Source organism: Engraulis encrasicolus, chromosome 24 (assembly GCF_034702125.1).
Source record: "Engraulis encrasicolus isolate BLACKSEA-1 chromosome 24, IST_EnEncr_1.0, whole genome shotgun sequence".
In the NCBI taxonomy this organism is placed as follows: domain Eukaryota; kingdom Metazoa; phylum Chordata; class Actinopteri; order Clupeiformes; family Engraulidae; genus Engraulis; species Engraulis encrasicolus.
Window position 1 is genome coordinate 17,939,115 of NC_085880.1, and position 19,413 is coordinate 17,958,527.

At 44.5% G+C, this 19,413-nt stretch overlaps 1 protein-coding gene across 1 annotated transcript in view; it reads right to left on the reverse strand.

The window, feature by feature from the left end:
* Positions 1-19,413, reverse strand: part of lmbrd1 (LMBR1 domain containing 1) — a 165,429-nt gene that overhangs the window by 110,479 nt on the left and 35,537 nt on the right. Inside the window, exons 4-6 of the mRNA XM_063191038.1 lie at positions 13,987-14,084; positions 10,292-10,359; positions 3,323-3,411 (exon numbers count right to left, since the gene is read on the reverse strand). Coding sequence (XP_063047108.1) covers positions 3,323-3,411; positions 10,292-10,359; positions 13,987-14,084 — 255 coding nt within the window. The remainder of the gene's footprint in view (positions 1-3,322; positions 3,412-10,291; positions 10,360-13,986; positions 14,085-19,413) is intronic.

Consider the following 19,413-nt stretch of genomic DNA (forward strand, 5'->3'; position numbering starts at 1 on the left):
CTGTTGTGAAGGTGTCCACCTTCAATATAGGCCTAACTGCAGGGGGAAATCCTGGTTTGTGTTCATAGTACAGCCCTTTATAAAAATTGAAGTGTCCCTCGAATGAAAACGACTCCCCACTCTTGCTCTGGCAAGGCAACTGGAAGTTCCACATGCCCCCCGCCCCCACCTTGAGCACAGTCTGCCCCCCAAAATGTCTTTGCATGCCACTGGATTGTATAGTGTAGTACAGTGGTTCTTAACCTGGGGTGCGGGCACCCCCTGGGGGTGCGCCAGAGATTCCAGGGGGTGCACAGAATTTTGTTAGTGTAGAGGTTGTGACCAAAATTATACTCGCAAACATTATAATTAGGCCAAATTAAGTCCAAATTAAACAAGTTTTGAAGTCATTCAGGTATTGATTCATGTCTGAAGGAAGAATTATTATAATTAATCACTCAATTATCATTTTTAGTGCATATACACATGTAGAAGTTTGTGTTGGGGGTGTGCGGCTTGTCTTCGGCACAGGTAAGGGGGTGCGCTAAGAAAAAAGGTTAAGAACCACTGGTGTAGTACACTCTCAACAACAGCATGGTGTTGAAAGTGACTTTATCCTTAGTCTATGTAAAGAGTGCAGTCTCTGCTTCATCCAATAGGTCTTTGTCTACATATCAAATTTGGGTGTGTATGTAAAATAGCTCACATTTAAGTACATTACACTTTGTGTGGATAATGAAACACAACTTTCAAGAAAACTTGTAATACAAAACCCACCTGTATTGTAATGTAGATGATAAACTGGGAAAATTGTTGTATTTTTGTACCCAATCTACCAGTATTTTCTCGCTTGGGAAATAAACACTAATTTTTTAATGAAAAGTCAGTGAAAATGGGGGCCTGAACTAAATTAAGTGGGAAATCTGTGTAACGTGCCCTTTAAACTATCTAAGAATTTTGTAGAACAACTTTTCCTATAAATATATTTACCTCACAGTCATTTTTACTTTCAATTTATCAAGATATTAGCAAATTAGCCTAGGCGTTTTTAGTGTAAAATGGTTCAAATAAGAAATGCATGATAAATATGATAAAGCTACTGTTCTGCAAAGGTTATCATACCAATTCATAAACTAGACATATATATCAATATTAAAATACCAACAAGACTTTGCCCACCCTTTCGATTGCGATCGGCGGTCTGGCTCATGGACTATATACGATACGATGTGATTCGATTTTTTCCAATTACTTTCCTACTTCTCTTATGTTATAGAGCAAGGGCATTGGACAGTGGCCAGTGATTCGATTGTTTTCGATACTTTTGAATGCCCCACGATACGATAAGATACGATACGATACGATACGATACGATACGATACGATACGATACGATACTATACGATTAAATCATTCGTCGGTCGTAAGATCGATGCATAGATATATTTCGATTATTATTCACACCATTAGTTGGAACCCTCAAACAGGAACTCCAGTGGTCAAGAATACTGTTGGAACCGTCAAACAGGAACTAACTAGGGTCAAGAATACTGTACAAATAATGACCACAGGATAATACGTAAGGGTTAGCGTTCGGCGAGAAGGTCGCTACCGTGGAATAGCAGCACGACAGAGAGAATCTTTAGACCCCGACGCGGAGCGGAGGGGTCTTGTTCTCTCTGAAGTGCTGCTATTCCACAAAGCGACCGACTCGCCGAAAGTTAACCCGCTTATTATATGGATATACTTAAATGATTCACACATGGCGGGGACATTTCTTTAGGCCTATTTAATGTTAAGTCTATTATAGTTTTTCGTGTCAAAAGATTGTTGCTGCGCAAAACAAAACAGTGCCGTTGTGGAACACCGCTAGGCAACAGCTAGGTAGCCAGGACAACAGGTGTTGTCTATCACAGCAGCTGATTAGAGTCTTGTTGAAAAGTCGCTTTAGCAGTGAAAAGTCTTGTTGCCATTGACAGCAGTCTGTTATAGACCAACCCGTCCGTTATCAAAAAATAACAGACGTGCGAACGTTGGGGAGCCCCGTTGAAATGAATGGAGCATTCGACCGATGACGTCACACCATATAATACGGAGGAATACCTGCTCCAGTTAATACACATTATGACTGGCAATGGAGTATGAGGTCTCAGAGTGGGTATGGTTAATGACTTAATTCTATAATGTAATGTAATGTAATGTAATAATATAATGCATTTTATAGATACACACACTCATAAAAGCAAACACACGTACTGTAGGTAAACAAACATGCCCATGCAAAAAAAATAACATCTATGCAAACATATCAGAAGTAATGCCCTTATGCTCCCTTATACAACAGCATGCTGCTCAGGAAAAAAACACTCAAATACAGTACAATAAATGCCAGTATTTTTAACAAATAAATAAATAAATACACGTACATAAGGGGTAAAAGAAAATTCCCTGAATGCACAGATTAACACGGATGGCAGACTTGTCAGATGCCTTCGCTTCAGGAGAAGCCCTGAGTGACATTTCCAAAGCAGAGAGGGTTTTTATCCTTCTGCCCTTCTTTACTGTCCCCTACAAAGCCCATCCTCTCTTCACTTCCACCCCACGTCAGCGTATGTGGCAGCATCCACACACGACACAATGAGGAAGGCTGACAGTGATGTGGCTAAATGTCGCACGCACCAAGCCCAGGCATCAGCACGAGCACGCAAGACAGCATGCCACATTTCAATCACATCACAGACCGCAGACCACAACAGCTCCAGACACCATCAAGTGGACTTAACTGGCGGAGACTGGGCTTGATTTGAGGAGAAGGGAGGAGGGGACAGAAGAGGACAGTGGACAGAGGAGAGGAGAGGAGAGGAGAGGAGAGGAGAGGAGAGGAGAGGAGAGGAGAGGAGAGGAGAGGAGAGGAGAGGAGAGGAGAGGAGAGGAGAGGAGAGGAGAGGAGAGGAGAGGACCCCTGAGACCCTGTATGCTTAGCGGCTTGTGAGGAGCCATTTGATGGAGTCTACAGAGAGTGAGAGTGAGAGGGAGACAGACATAGATGGACAGTGAGAGAGAGAGGGGGGAGAGAGAGAGGGAGAGAGAGAGAGAGAGAGAGAGAGAGAGAGAGAGAGAGAGAGAGAGAGAGAGAGAGAGAGAGAGAGAGAGAGAGAGAGAGAGAGGGATGGAGGGAGACAGCAAAAAACAGAGGTAGAGACAGGAAGAGAGAAAGACAAGAAGAAGATCTGATGCTCTCTGCAGAGTTCAGAGACAAAGAAAGCAAGAAAGAACAGACAGACAGACTAGTGCAGAGTGTTGCAGCAGAGTGTGGTGTCTGGTGTCTGATGTGAGTCCCTTACCGTTGCCAAACTCCTCCACGAGGTACTCCAGCTTGTCCCACTGGGTGGCGTTCTGATCGGGCGGCGGGGGATGCAGCGGCACGAAAGCCCTGTGGGGAAACACACACAGCGATACTCCTGCTTAACAGCTGACATTTCAATTCCTGACATTTCATGACAAACAAACAAACAAACAAACAGACAGACAGACATACAAACAAACAAATAAACTGCAACTCTATGTCTATTCAGTCTGGCCAAGACCTATCCTTTATCTCCAGATGTCTAGCGACACTGGGGTTAGCAATGTGTTTTTTGTTTTTGTTTGTGTCAAAATAATAAGGATTATCATGTGTCTGGTCTCGGGATAGGCAACAATTTTATAGTTTAGGGAATACAAAGCATTTTTTTGTCATTGTGACTCTACAGTCCATCACCGTTTAACTCACTACACATCTGAGCAGTGGGTAGCGATGACAGCAGTGTGTGGGGATGGTAACATGGTGAGGATAGTAGCAGCGGTCGAGTTTTAATATCAAACCAGGTCAAAGATGGATGCTGATAATTGGGGGTTTCTCCCCCGCGAAAATTTAGAAAATAGTTGTTAAAAGTACAATTTTAATGCAATATGTGAATGTATAGCCTATAAATGAATATAGATCAATGGTTTTAGAGGGGGATGATTTTTGACCATTTTCATTGTAGGGGGGATGGCATTCTCCCTCATCCCCCCACAACTCGAGCCCTGGATAGTAGTTATGGAGTAGGATAAGAGACCATTGGTCAGTAACCCTCTCTACCCATCTGTTCATAGTATTACAGTACACTCAATCATAGTGTGTATATAACAATTACATACCTCATTAGATACAATGATTACATATGGCACTACAGTAGATATAATGACACATGTGCCGTATATCTCATTAAGTGGAGCAGGTGCGCAACAAAAAAACTATGCAGCCATGCTGACGTCATAAGTCATTAGAAACATATGTGACTAGTCACAAGAAAACAGACAGCAAGTAGGCCCAGGGGCATACTGAGTTAATCATAGATTCTAAGCTTTGCAACGATACCATACTCATGGGAGTCTGATAATATCTGATTAATTTGTGGCCATTCTAGCGTGTTCACTTTTTTAAAGAAGAAAAAAGGAAATCAGCTCTTTAGGTTTCTAGTCTAGTCCATACAAAGTGTCAGCAATTAGATAAATCAATACTGTTTTCTGAAGTATTGAGTAGCTTTTTCAAGTCCTCAACTTACACATTCGGGAAAAAAGCATGTTTTTCTCAGACATGTGACTATTGGTTTGAAATCCAGTCACATTTTCTCAAAGTTGTCCTTACACATAGAGATGAAAGTCTCTTGTTCTTCTTACAGCCCATAACATTATTGAATAAAAATCCCCATGAATTGTGGAAGCCAGAGAATGGTTGAGATTCCCCATCGTTTCCTGAGGCCTGCCTGAAATCATTAGACAGCCCAACTACTGTTACAAGGTAGCTTAATGGTGCACGTTTCCCACCAAGGCCAACTACTGTTACAATGGTTAATGGTTAATGGTTCATGTTTCCGACTGTGCACATCGATTTAGAGAGAATGAAAAAGGAGGATATTTCCCAATGAAAACACAATAGATTTTTGGATATGAAAAACATGTCTAAGCTTTTCTAAGCTTCTTCCTCCACATTTCTTATGAATATACACACTCCCTGCTGCAAGTCTCAGAAAACTAACTGAGGTTATGTTCCTATAGCAAAAAACTTTGTCACTGTGCTGACAAAAAAATGAATCGTTTTTGGTCTTTGTAGTGAGATGAATTTTTAATACAGCACAGTCATTCTAATGTGTTGGGAATACAGAATCCGGTGATCCCCACCTGCCTCATAATAGGGCTGTGGCGTCACTGAAAGTGACGGCGGATTCCTATAGCCACAATGTCAGTGAGAAGCTTCCTCAAAACTGCTTACACTAGGACTTGGCTGAATATTCAATATTTTGAATTAATGTTTCCCCGCAACGTCTGGATGAAGCAAAACTTTGATCAAGTGGCCTACAGAGGCATCAAAGTAAGAGCGTCCTGCATGTTTCAATAGGCAGTCTGGCCTAGTTGCCTTCTGCAAATTCGCTGTGCAATATCTTAAAGCCAGGGCTGGCCTGGGAAAGAAATAGGGTCCGGGAACTTTTGGCTTAAAGGGGCCCCTCATAATTAGCAGTGCAGAACCGAGTCACTTTCGTGGGGTCCTATTTTCAGAAAGGTAAAAAAAATATAAAAAAAAATAAACATTTCTGAAAATAGGGGCCCACGAGGGTGCGGGGCCTACCGGGAAATGCCCGCTATGCCAGATGGTCAGTCCAGCCCTGCTTAAAGCTGCCTTCTACAAACTCATGTAAGCTCTGCAGAAGTTTTCAAAGAGTTTCAGAGTTTAGGCCTACTAGGGTTTCAGCTGACCTCTAGAGAGCATGGAGAGAATTGGACATGTATTTGCAGATGTCTGAGAGGGAGAAATGGTGCTGAATGGGTTGGGAGTGGAGGAGGGATAGGCCTGTTCTTGTGCCGGCTTCATTTACAGGAAATTCCTCCATACTCGCATGACATTATTCATACATTTTGGCAAATCTATTCTTGGCTGGTTTTCCTTTGCATAGTGGGACGCTCCTGGATCATTTGCGCTTTGTCCCACTTTCATTGAAAATGGCCTGAAACGCAGCAAGATTAAACTGCTGTTGTCTTGTCTCTGGGAGCAAGCCTACGCCTTGTCAGACAGCTGGCTGAATTTCAGCGCTTCATATCACCAAGTCTTCATTAGAGGCTCGCAATGATTTTCATCCGTTCCTCCGGGGAGACTGGCTGTGTTTGGGGGTTTCAGACCAATTTCGTCTTATTTGTGTTAACATGGTTATCAGATACTAATCGACTTGGGGGGGGCAGATTGTAAGACTTGGATGATATTCAGGCTCTACAGGCGGCAACAAAACAAGGGATCATTTTGAATCGTTGGAGCATATCTGCTGACTTGGCAGCACCAGCAAGTCAATCCAAAGTCAAGACAAATCTCGTAACATTAAAAAGTTCTCAAACTAATTATAGACCTGCACCCAAATAACCTACACAAATGTCAATGTTTTATCAATGCTTAGGCGCTACATATAAAGTCTTTAATATACGTAGATAGTTAAGTCAGCATGGGCAAGCAGCTAGACTCTGCCTCAAAATGTGTGCTCAAATATTAATTTAGTCGACTACAAGAGGGTAAAATGCATAAACATTAGACAGAACGAAAACGAAATGAAGACGCACTCATAACCGAAGTCAAAAATGACCAAAGGCATTTGTTTTCCTTTCAAAACGTGCATCTGCTCGTTGGGGTAATTCCCAGGGTATCAGTGTTGTCAACAGCCCCAACATGATCTCCAAAAATTCTGTGCTCCTGGACACGGATGTTAAGGACACAAAATCCGTGTCCAGGAGCACGGATTTTGCCAAAATTCCGTGCTCCTGGACACGGAATTGTTTTCCGTGCTCCTGGACACGGAATTGTTTGAAGTGCTTTCTATAGGCTATTTCCATAGTCTTGTGTTTTCTCAGGATTTTTCTAATTTCAAATATTTTGTCTAAAAAAAAAAAACATTTTTTACTGACAGGTTAGGGTTAGGGATTGTTTTGGTCTGGGCACAGCTAGTTTTTTTTCATTCATTATATGAGTTTGATAGCCTAGCAACCAACTGGAAAAGGTATTTCTCAAAAATATGTCTTTAATGACAGGTTAAGGTTAGGGAATGTTTTGGTCAGGGCACAACTTAAATTGCTATAGCATTACTTTGTTTAGGATTAGCATTTGGTATGTATTTTCTAATGATAGAGTTAACACAGTGCTGTGGTAATAGCCTATAGAAAGCACTTCCGTGTGCCCATCACGGAAAACAATTCCGTGTCCAGGAGCACGGAAAACAATTCCGTGTCCAGGAGCACGGAATTTTGGCAAAATCCGTGCTCCTGGACACAGATTTCGTGTCCTTAACATCCGTGTCCAGGAGCACGGAATTTTTGGAGATCAGGCTGACAGCCCCCAGTGCTGCAGATACCAAAACAACTCTGAGGAGGCGTGTGTACGTCTCCGCACTGTAAACAACTTGTCAACAGGTCACTCCCCTTGTGCATAGTAAGCCAGGGAAGGCCACGATCATGTTCTTGTTCATGTTCATGTGCCCGCCTACGCGCACCAGCACTTCTGTGGGGATTCAGAACACGAAAATATCCAGAAAAATCTCATAGTCTTGCCCTACATACCAAATAGCTGAAAACTCAGGTGGAGTGGGACTATTCTTCCCATCCTAACCGCGTAATGGTTTATTTATAACAACCTGGAAACTTCTGTTTGCTTTTGTATGTGAGTAATGTGCATGGACAAGGTCTCTTTAGTTTTAATTCACACCGTTATTTATGTGGCCAGCCCAATTGACTGGTGCTGGAGGATCTTTTCAAGCGTGAAAGCAATGTGTCCAACCACGCAGCTCCCCCCCGAACAGGGCTAATGGAATGGCGCTAGGACTGACCATTCCTTTATTTTGGTTAAATGAGAGCATTAATCAAGTCCTGCGCTAATCTGTAAACATGCCAATCAAAGCCGGGCGAGCACAAGAGAATGAATTAGCCGGCCGCCAAACAATAAAGGCGACGCTAATACAAAACAAAGCCCTGAGCTCACGCTACGCTATGCAGCGATCCTCTCATAACGCACCCCCAGCTCAGACAGCAAACAAACATGCCCGCTGGTTTACAGGACACACTGAAAGGCGGGCGGCGTTCCGTCTGAAAGGAGAAGGCTGTTTACTACGGGGTGGTGGGTGAGGTGGTGGTTTCTGGTGGTCGACACGGGCTGGCAGAGCGAAAGTGCTGCCGCCGCTGCTAATACATGCGGGCTTGGCTGTGCTCCTGACGCCAAACAAAAGAGAGAGAGAGATGGGTCTGAGAATGAACAGCCGCTGAAGTACCGTCTGGTCTGGTCTGGTCTCAGCAGGTATCAGTGAAGCGGGGAAGAGGAGAGCAGTGTTGCCAGATTGGGCGGTTTCCCGCCTAATTGGGCTGCTTAGGATTGCCGTCTGCGGATGAAAATGGCATTTTGCAGGAAAACCCGCAAAAAAAATTGGCCATAGAGATCAACAGAATTGGGCAGGATTTAGTGCGTCCAGGCGGTTTTGAGCATTTTTTGGGCTGGAAATCATCAGCCTCATCTGGCAACCCTGGAGAGGAGAGAGAGAGAGAGAGAGGGCTGTGGAAAAAGCCATCATGTCTGGTCGGCCCGCACCGCAATTCCACGGCACAATACAGAGGGGCAATGGAATGGTTCAAAAGGTAAAACGGACAACAAATTGCTTCGGCCTCCAATGCTTCTCCGTTGTTCAATGTGTTTCTGTTTCTCTTTTCTTTTTTTTAACTCCTTTCAAGATCATGGCAGGTGTGTGCAATCTCGTCACCCTTCCTCTACCTTCCTCTTCGCTCGGCTGCAAAAACTGCCCCATCGTTTAACGCACGATACAACATTAAATTGCATGATCCTAGCTGCAAGTGTGTTATTGTCAGAGAAAAATCTGTTATGTTTCTGTTGTGAAGGCAACAGCGAACATAAAGCACATAAACAAGAGGTTAAATGGGATATACTAGAAGGCCATGTATCAGTATGGAGTTAGGCATCACCTCAATGTGTTTAATAGGAGCTAGTGTAAGGTGTAAGACTGACTGACTGACTGACTGAAGGAATATTGTGAAAATCTCCAAGTATCCTGGAACCACATTACAAATGGAGACGCAGGGGTGTGTGAAGCAAAAAGAAAAAAAGATTTCTAAAAAGTAAACTTTTAGACACTGCTGTGCTTTTCAATCGACTTTTGCGTGAGAGCACTGATTACAACCTTTTCATCTCCCTAGCTGCTACGCATGTCTGGCTCAACTCACAAATTTTCTTGTCAAAATGTTTGCCAAGATGGGCTACAAATGACAACTTAAAAGAAACATAACAAATTAAGATGTTGCCAAAAAAACGGGGGGAAGGACTTCATAAAATAAAAAATAAGTTAAGACCAGGTGCTGCGAATCACTGCAGCAACATAAAGCAGCTTTTTGACACAGTGGACTAACGGAGCCCTAACTCCGTGGGGGAAACTCCATAAAAGACCTTCATCCTCCATAAAGCACAATGGTCTCCCACAGACAGTATCTCCTCCTGACAAGAGTAGCAGGGATGAAGGCATCACACCTGCCCTGCGCTTCAGCATGTGACCCTCCCTGCCCAGGCGAGCCCTCTTTGGTATGGTAATGCTACATCACTGTGTTGCTGCTGTGACAGGGGGCTTGGAGGGGTGGTGGGCAACTTAAGGCTCTTTTCCACTGCCGATTTTCTGGTAGGCCTACAGCTTGACACAGGTCGACTCGGGCACCACTTTCTGCTTTACAAGTGAGCTGCGCCGTGCCCAATCGAAAAGCAAAAAGTGGCGGCCGAGTCACCCTGTGTCGAGCTTTAGACCTACCAGAAAACCGGCAGTGGAAAAGAGGCATTAGATCCAGACTGTCTGATGCAAAGCTGCTGGGAAACTGCGGCAATTTCAATCATCCTGCTCAGTGTCCTGCTCGTTATCCCCTAAACTAAAAACTCTCTCCTGATCGGATTGGGCCACTTCAATCCTACTTCTTCAATCAGGCCTGTGTGCGTTGGTTCAAAGCCCATAGCCTGGAGGAGGTGGAGCGAGGGGTGCTGGAGCACTTGGGCAGAGAGAGAGGAGCAAGGCCATGGCCGATGCCGCTTTTAAAAGGGTGGAGGTTGGTGTGATGGTGGTAGTCGTGGTGGTGGTGGTGGTGGTGGTGGTGGATGGCAGGGGATGGCTAAGGACTTTAAACTGGGGGAAAGGGAGCATCTCATTAGCAGTGTTTAATGGCATGTTCCCAGTCCCCGCTTGCCCCGGCGTGGGCCCTGCGAGCCGCACACTTACCCAATTAGCAGCAGCGCCGCGCACACAATGACGAATCCAATGGTGTACTTGAGCGCGTTCTTCACTTGCTGTAATGAAGAGAGAAAGACAATCACACAGTGGAAGAAGATAATCAAGCGACAACACAATCAAAACTCATCTGGGGGGCAAGAGAGGGTAGGTTGGCGGTTTTATGTGTTTGTGTGTGTTATGAGTGGGTGGCAGAGAGAGAAAGGGGGAGAGAGAGAGGTAGAGAGCGAGGGAGAGAGCGAGGGAGAGAGCGAGGACGAGAGCGAGAGAGAGAATGAGTGAGGAAGGGAGGGAGAGATAGAGAGCCAGACAGACAGACAGACACAGAGAGAGGAAAGAGAAAAAAAACAGATGAAGAGAAGCAGCTAGTGGGGCAGAGCAATGTCAAATAGATCTGGAGAGGGGACAATGAGACACAGACAGATAGAAAGACACAGAGAATGAAAAATGTAAAAAGCCACAGAGAAAGAAAGAGAGACAGGGAGAAGAAAGAGCGGGAGACAGAGACAGAGACAAAGACAGCGTGAGAGAGAGGGAAATACACAAAGAGTAAGTGGCCAAGTGAGTATGCGTATGCGGCAAAAAGTGACAGAGGGATAGACAAAGAGAGAGAGGGAAAGAGAGAGAGATAGAGAGAGGGAGAGCAAGAGAGAGCTCTGCAAGCATCTGTTGTGAAGTGACAGAGAGAGATATTGTCTATCATCCTCAGCTTCGCCGTGGCCCTGCAGTTTCAAAAAAGGGATGTGTGTGCATGTGTGCGTATGCGTGTGTGTGCGTGCGTATTTGCGTGCGTATGTGCGTGCACGCACAGTGTCCGCAGCCCTGCAGTTTCAAAAGAGATCATCAATATACAGACAGAGAGAGAGAGAGAGAGAGAGAGAGAGAGAGAGAGAAAGAGAGAGAGAGAGAGAGGGCGTGTGGGAGAGAGGGGAGAGAGAAAGTGCCTTTGTCAGCTCCAAAAAAAAAAAAAAAGAAAACTTCAACATGGGGAGAAATGAAAAGCCCTGCTGGAGGCAGGTTATCATCACATCCACATCAGCACAGGGCCCTTGGAGACAAATATTTGAAATTCCTGCAAGCTATCCCACCAAAAGGACAAAAAATATATTTGATTCCTTTAAAAAAAAAAAAAAAACGATAAGTAGCGCAGCCTCAGTCAGTGGGTGAATTGTTGACGATAGGAGAGCCATTTCAAACGGCAGGTGAATTTGCAAAGGATTTCTATAATCTGGGGAAGTTAATGGCCATTGTTGTCTTTAAATCTGGTTGGGGTCTTCAAACTCGTTGACTGTATATCTTAGCGAGTGGCTATCTTTCTTACCACTCTTTGTGTTAGGAATTTTATTTGAGGGAGAAAATGTTTTAGTGTCTCGTTTAAGAAGACGTATGAATATGGGGCCCACGAGACTGCACTCTATATGGAGATCATCTCGCTCAAACTAAAGCACAAAATGAAAGGGTGTGTGTGTGTGTGTGTGTGTGTGTGTGTGTGTGTGTGTGTGTGTGTGTGTGTGTGTGTGTGTGTGTGTGTGTGTGTGTGTGTGTGTGTGTGTGTGTGTGAGTGAGTGAGTGAGTGAGTGAGTGAGTGAGTGAGTGAGTGAGTGAGTGAGTGAGTGAGTGAGTGAGTGAGTGAGTGAGTGAGTGAGTGAGTGAGTGAGTGAGTGAGTGAGTGAGTGAGTGAGTGAGAGAGAGAGAGAGAGAGAGATGGACATATGAGTAGGGCTGTGCAATATATCGTATTTATATCGTGATATCAATTCAAATATATCAAATTTCATAAGTTGAAACAATATTTTTGTAATTTGTCTATACTGCCAAAAGTTAGGTTACACTAAGTGCAATACATTCCCCTCCACTTGAGCCATTGCGAGCACAGAGCAGAATTGCAACTCAACACTCATGCAGAACACCACTGTGTTTTTCTCTATGACCCTCCACTCACACTGCTGAAAGGAGGGAAGATTGTGAATTGTTCAGCACAATTATTTGCCTTTAAAAGAAACATTGACTAAAAAATCGTGATATCAATATTAAATGAAATAATTGTGATATTGATTTTTCTCATAATCGAGCAGCCCTACATTTGAGCAGCATAGAGCAGTGGCAGCAGCTCCTGTGTGTGTGTGTGTGTTTGTGTGTGTGCGTGTGTGTGTGTGTGTGTGTGTGTGTGTGTGTGTGTGTGTGTGTGTGTGTGTGTGTGTCAGAGGCGGTTCTTAATGTAAGCACTTGAAGCACAGCTTACCAATATAAAAGCGACAAACGCGACATCCGAATTTAAACCCTTCATCCTGTTGACGTGATTCAGTTGTCTGTGTTGTCTGCTACTGGCGTTTCTTATAAAACTGGTTAAACAGCGACACCACAGTGGCTATCGAGAAACACTGTTTAACAGCGATGGTGAAACACGTTACTACAGAAAATGAAGCACAATTTCTAAATGACTTGGAGTCAATGGCAGAGAATCTGTTTTTTAATTGGCTTTCCGCCGATGCCCCGCCAATTTTTGAAGCACATTTTGATTGTGCTTATACCAATAGCGCACCGGAAAATATGATTGACAGATGAGTTGATGAATCATAACTCGATCTGACACCTTACGTTAACATTGAATTCAGGAAGTAGAGCTCAGGCAGACGTGATGTTTACATTTTTGACTGAAGCCAGTTGCTTTTATGATAATCTCGAAGACTGACAACACATTTGAACTGCAATCAAAGTTTTCAGGAAACGTCTGTTTTGGATGTGGACAAATCATGGAGTAGAACTTTGGGACATATCAAGAAGAAACGAATGAATAATATGCAGATAACATGAACCACACACCGTCAGTTAGTTGAAGAGAATAGCTAAATGGCAGCACTATGCCTTTCTTGATTAGCTATGATATCATATGGATTACAAACGGGAACGTGGACAATGATTTTGAAAACGTGTGGATTAAGTGAAAGTTTGGGATTTCTGCGGTCAAGACAGCATTTTAAGGTAAGGTTATATTTGTCCGCTGCAACATGTTTGGTTGTTGATGAAGCTTGCGGCTTAAGAACGGGTTCACCCGCTCACCCATAGATGGGTTCACAATTGTTCAGAAGGGCTGGTGTCTGTCTTTCCCGTAGCCTGTTTTCAAGTTAACCGCAGGCCTACGCAAGTTTTTAGCAGCTCTCGTGTACAGTGAGTGTACCCTGGTCGCAACGGCATGCTCATAGCCACTCTTGACTTCATTTCTATTAGTTCTACCTAGCAGAATAAGAACCCTTTCTGGAATGATGACCGTCAGTGATGTGTTTTTCTGTTCAATGCATTGCTGTAAGATGCAACGCGAACATTTGGATTGTATTTTCAAGTCGTGGAGTGAAGGATGTCAAATGCAACATGGTAGAATGACTTAGTAGCCTAGGGAGCTGTCTGAAGAGGTCAAAATTCACGATTTAGGAGCGTTTTTATTTTTAAAAAACCTCATCTGGGGGAGACCCCACTAGTTTGGCTTGGTTACAGAATTTGTGCTTACCAACATCACACCACCCAAAACCGCCACTGGTGTGTGTGTGTGTGTGTGTGTGTGTGTGTGTGTGTGTGTGTGTGTGTGTGTGTGTGTGTGTGTGTGTGTGTGTGTGTGTGTGTGTGTGTGTGTGTGTGTGTGTGTGTGTGTGTGTGTGTGTGTGTGTGTGTGTGTGTGTGTGCATCCTTACCGTGCACCTGTTGATGTTGTCGTCATCCTTCTCCTCATAGTAGAAGTAGACAAAGGGAATCCAGAGGAAGACACAGAAGAGGATGATGGAGTACAGAGCTAAATGGAGATAGAGAGAGAGAGACAGAGAGAGAGAGAGAGAGAGAGAGAGAGAGAGAGAGGGGAGACAGAGACAGAGAGAGAGAGAGAGAGAGGAGACAGAGACAGAGACAGAGACAGAGACAGAGACAGAGACAGAGACAGAGAGGAAGACATTAAAAGAAAGTCCATTACCTTCAGTCACAACAGTGCCATCTTATGCAAACCAATAGCAAGCTCTGTTGGGGGCCAATATCCCATATAATATGACCGTTCATATGACACATAAGAAACAGCACTGCAACTGAAAAATGACACAGGGAACCAACATGGCGGCCCGCTACAGATGTGCAGGGCCGGATTAAGATGGGCTGGGGACCTCTGGGCTACAGGTTGCTGTAGGCCCCCACTGAAGAGAAATTCGATGACAAAATGATTGAATTTAGGATAACAAATAAAACAGAGGCATATTAATAACATTTGATCATCTAGTCGACTTGACAGACAATTTTATTCAATACCGTTTTTTTTCCTTCTTCCTTTATCCAATCGGAGGCCGGCAGGTGGGGGCCCTTAGGCGGCAGCCATATATAGCCTGTGCATTAATCCGGCACTGCAAATATGGCATCAACCACAACCGGCAGATTTCCCTCCGGCCGCGTAAGTCACAGTGTCTGGGCTGCTCCTTCATATAGACAAGTGCAACAGCGTACGTATATGCAGCCGCTCAGAGATCTTGGGCAAAAAAATAAATAAAATAAAAAATTGTCGCCGACCTCCAGAAAGATTAATGCTTTTCAAACGGCTACTGTCAAAATAATACGTCGGGGAAAGATGTCTGGTTGTGTCGTCTCCCCCGGGGGCTGGTGGTGGAGAAGTTGCTTTAATATACTCCTGATTGAAATGCAGCCTTATCCCTCGAGGCCAAATCTCTCCCCCGCTCTGAGAATGTGCAGGACCACGCAGTTTGGCAACAGTTGCATCAATCAGAGAGCCAACATGAAATGCTATTTACTTCTTTTGAAAATGCATCGCGCTGATCATGTACATGGACATGCATTCATATCTGGGCTTTGCATCTAGCGATTTGATCCCCTTTAAATCAAGCCAAGACGTATATCAGACGATGAAAGACAAAAGGGCCCCTATCTGAAACGAAAGTGGACGTCTCGTTGAAAACATAGCAATTAAGTCAGAAGAATGTGCGCGATACCGTGAAGCGTATCTTGAAAAATAGCTTTCTAAATCATTCCATGTGTTACTACATCATCTTGATGCATTAGGCGATGGTCTTCGGCATTGGAGGGAACCGTAGTAGAGACCCATTACATGTTAACAGAGGCATCAAGCCATGGAATAGCATGAGGAGGAGGAGGCCAGGACAACAATAAATAGAGCAAGGTGAAATACTCTACAATCCATGGCAACTCCAGCAGCCACAGCTGAGCCAGAATAATATAAAAGTGCCTTTGTTTGTAAACCCAAAGTAATATAAAAAGGCCTTTGTAAACCCAGAGAAATATAAAAAGGCCTTTGTAAACCCATAGTAATATAAAAAGGCCTTTGTAAACCCAAAGTAATATAAAAAGGCCTTTGTAAACCCAAAGTAATATAAAAAGGCCTTTGTAAACCCAGAGAAATATAAAAAGGCCTTTGTAAACCCATAGAAATATAAAAAAAATAACTTTGTAATTCCATAGTAATGTAAAATAAATTTGTAAACGCATAGTAACATTAAAGGGCATTTGGAAACCCATAGTAATATAACAATGTTTTTGTAAACCCTTAGTAATATAACCTAGAAAAAATGTCTTTGTAAACCCAGTTATTTAAAAGTGCCTTTGTTCTCTTGGCTGCCTTCTCACTGCTGCATCTTCAGTGTGTTGTGTCTGTGTGTGCATAGTACACTCAGCAAGTCCACTCACACACATTAACACACTCACACTCCATCTATCCCTCAGCCCCAGCTCTCTCCTCCTCCTCCTCCTATACCGCCTTAACACCCACTCACTCTTTCCTTCTCTCTCTCTCTCTCTCTCTCTCTCTCTCTCCCCCCCCAACCCACCACCACCCACCCCCACCCCCGCTCTCCCTCCCTAGAAAGTCAGCAACAGAGGGCTGTGTCTGTTTGAATGCTCTGTTGTGCGTGTATTGTCTATTAGACAAGATGTTCAGTCTATGTGGCATTAGAAATTCATGGAGAGGAGAGGGTAGAGAGGGGGGGTGAGGCGTAGAGACATTTTAGAAAGAGGGAGAAGGAGTGGTGGTGTGTGTGTGGGGGGGAGGGACGGGTGTCTGTGCGAGAGGAAGCTATTTTAAGCCTAGCGGGGGGGCTTGGCTATCTACGGCTAATGGATTTCTCTATACACAGTGGCTGTAAACCCCCAAAATAACTGAGGAAATGTGCTGGGGTAGTGTGTGTGTGTGTGTGTGTGTGTGTGTGTGTGTGTGTGTGTGTGTGTGTGTGTGTGTGTGTGTGTGTGTGTGTGTGTGTGTGTGTGTGTGTGTGTGTGTGTGTGCGTGCGTGTGCGTGTGTGGGACTGGCTACATTGGGAGTGGTGTGCGGGGTGAGCAGGGTGTGTGTGTGTGTGTGTGTGTGTGTGTGTGTATACGCAACCATCTTATTAGGTGTGGGGGTGGCTACATTGGGAGTGGTGTGCGGGGCTTAGCACTTCCAGGAGGTGCTAACGTGCTTCATTAGCGCACGCAGGATGCTGGGCAAGTGTGTGTGTGTGTGTGTGTGTGTGTGTGTGTGTGTGTGTGTGTGTGTGTGTGTGTGTGTGTGTGTGTGTGTGTGTGTGTGTGTGTGTGTGTGTGTGTGTGTGTGTGTGTGTGTGTGTGTGTGTGTGTGTGTGTGTGTGTGTGTGTTAGCGAGGTGCAATTAGAACGGCAGCCAAGCCAAGGCTTATGAGGCCTTCTTATATGTACCAAGGCCCGGGCTTCTTATACATGGGTTCACAGTGTTTGTAAACATGATATTGTGAGGAGGGGCAAGACACTAGCAGCCAACCACATGGGCTAATTTTTTGACAACAGCGGTTTCCAACAATCAGAGGTTGAGTTGCTCGAGGTTAGTTTCGCACAGTCGGGAAAACAAAAATGTAGGACTCGTGTATACCAAGGCCCAGGCTTCTTATGAGGCCCAGGCTTCGACTCAACTCCTGAAAAGTGAAAAATAAGTGCGAGACACCAAGCTCCTGTTTCTCTTAATTCAATATTGTGATGTTTCGGGCAGCATGTCCTTCATCAGATGTCACGTCAAAAATATTAAATCAACAGAAGCGGGAGATTGGTGACTTCACTAGTCCTACACCCATTTTTTAGATGGATGTGCATGTTTTTTCATGAAAACTGAAAATAAAGTCTGCGACACCAAGCTCCCATTTCTCTTATTTTTCATGTGATTTTTGACAGATGTGGATATTTTTTTTGTTTGTTTTTTTACAATTGTGCATGATTTGTTATTTCCTTCATTAAACTTATTTTCTTAACTCCAGTATTACCAACTTTTTTCAAAACACAGAGAAAGGGGTACCTCATGAAGAGGAGTGAGCCGTTAGTCACTAACTAACTCATTAATCCCCTCTCGTGAAAAGAAAAGCAAAGGAGACAAATGGTCAATGGCAAAAGATGAGGGGAAGAAAGCGTAGAAGAAAGAAGAGGAGAGGGGGGAAAAAAAAGCTTTCTTTCTTCCTCCCTCAAACAGACTTGGAGTTCCAATTGGTTGTGTTCATTAATTCATCGCTACGGTAGCGCTTCTTTATTAGAAAATTAATTTGTTGGCTGGAGTGGCATGGCGTTAAAAGTGATGACTGATGATCTTTAATTAGTCTTCATTATCTGGCCTGCCGCTGCTTTCCTTTCGCAACACTGGCCACAGATACAAAGGGGGCCACAAGAGAGCAGAAAGAAATGATGCAAGAAGAGGAATAAGAGACTTCTCAACTTCAAAAAAAATGAGTTGGAAAAAAAAAAAACAGGGAATACTGTGTGTTGTCCTTGTGCACATTGCACATAGAGAATGGTGGTGGTGGTGGGGGGGGTCAGAGAGATAGAGAGATGAAGAGGAAAAATATGGAGGGATGTAGAGAGGAGAGATAGACACAGAGCAACATGTCTCGTGAAATCAAAGCTGGATTTATTCATTCATCAGCAGCAGAGAGAAAGTGAACAGAAGAAAGACAGAAGGGATGGAGAGACGGACAGAGAAAGAGAGCAAGAAAGAGCGAGAGACAGAGAGAGCGAAAGATAAAGACATGGAGAGAGAAAGAGAGATAGAGAGAAAAGAAGGAAAAGAAGAAAAAGAAGAACGAAAGAATGAAAGAATAAGAGAAAGAAAGAAAGAAAGAAAGAAAGAAAGAAAGAAAGAAAGAAAGAAAGAAAGAAAGAAAGAAAGAAAGAAAGAAAGAAAGAAAGAAAGAAAGAAAGAGCAAGTCAGCTGCAATAAAGTAGCGTTAAATGCTCCACTAAGGTACTTGGCTCTGGGGCAGCGGAAACACCGTGTGGCCTCCTGGGGAGGTAGGGGGAGGCAGGGAGAGATGGAAAGAGGGGAGAGAGAGGGATGAGGGAGGGATGGAGAGAGACTGGTAAGGAGGGAGGCAGGTAGGGAGGGAGGAAGGGAGAGGAAGGAGGGGCAGTGTGTGCAGGTGGGAAGTGAGGAAGAGAGAGAGGGAGAGAGGAAGGAAGGGAAAGGAGGGAGGGGAGGTGTGGGCAGGTAGGAAGTGAGGGAGGAGAGGGATAGAGGGGAGGGAGGAAAAGAGGAAAGGGAGAGAAGGAGACAGGGAGAGAGGGAGAGGGGAGGTGTGGGCAGGTGGGAAGTGAGGGAGGAAGAGAGGGAGAGAGGCAGGGGGAGAGGGAGAAGGAGAGAGAGGGAAAGAGGAAAGTGAGGGAAAAAGAGAGGGATAGAGGAGAGGAAGAGAGGGAGAAAGGGAGAGAGGCAGGAAGGGGAGGGAGGGATGGGATGCGGGAGGGCAGGTGGGAGGTGTGCTAAGGGGCCGGGCTGGATCTGGGTCTGGAAGGATAACAAATGACGCCAGGGGCCCACCACAGTGCTGCTTCTCCTGGCACATATGTTCATAGCGCAAACCGATGGCTAATATTAATCATAACACCATGAATATTAACACATTGAGGGTGGGGGGTGGGGGGGGGAACAAGAGCAGCCGGGTAGGCTCGCTGGCGGGCGGGCGTGCGGGCGGTGGGCCTCTGCATTAGAGCAGATCATCCATTACGCTGTAAGCAGAGCTTAATGTAAGGGGAACAGCACCTGACCAGGAACTAGCAGAAGAAGAAGAAGAAGAAGAAGTGCTGCATATTAATCCCCCTGATGAAGAAGCTCAGGAATGTACTA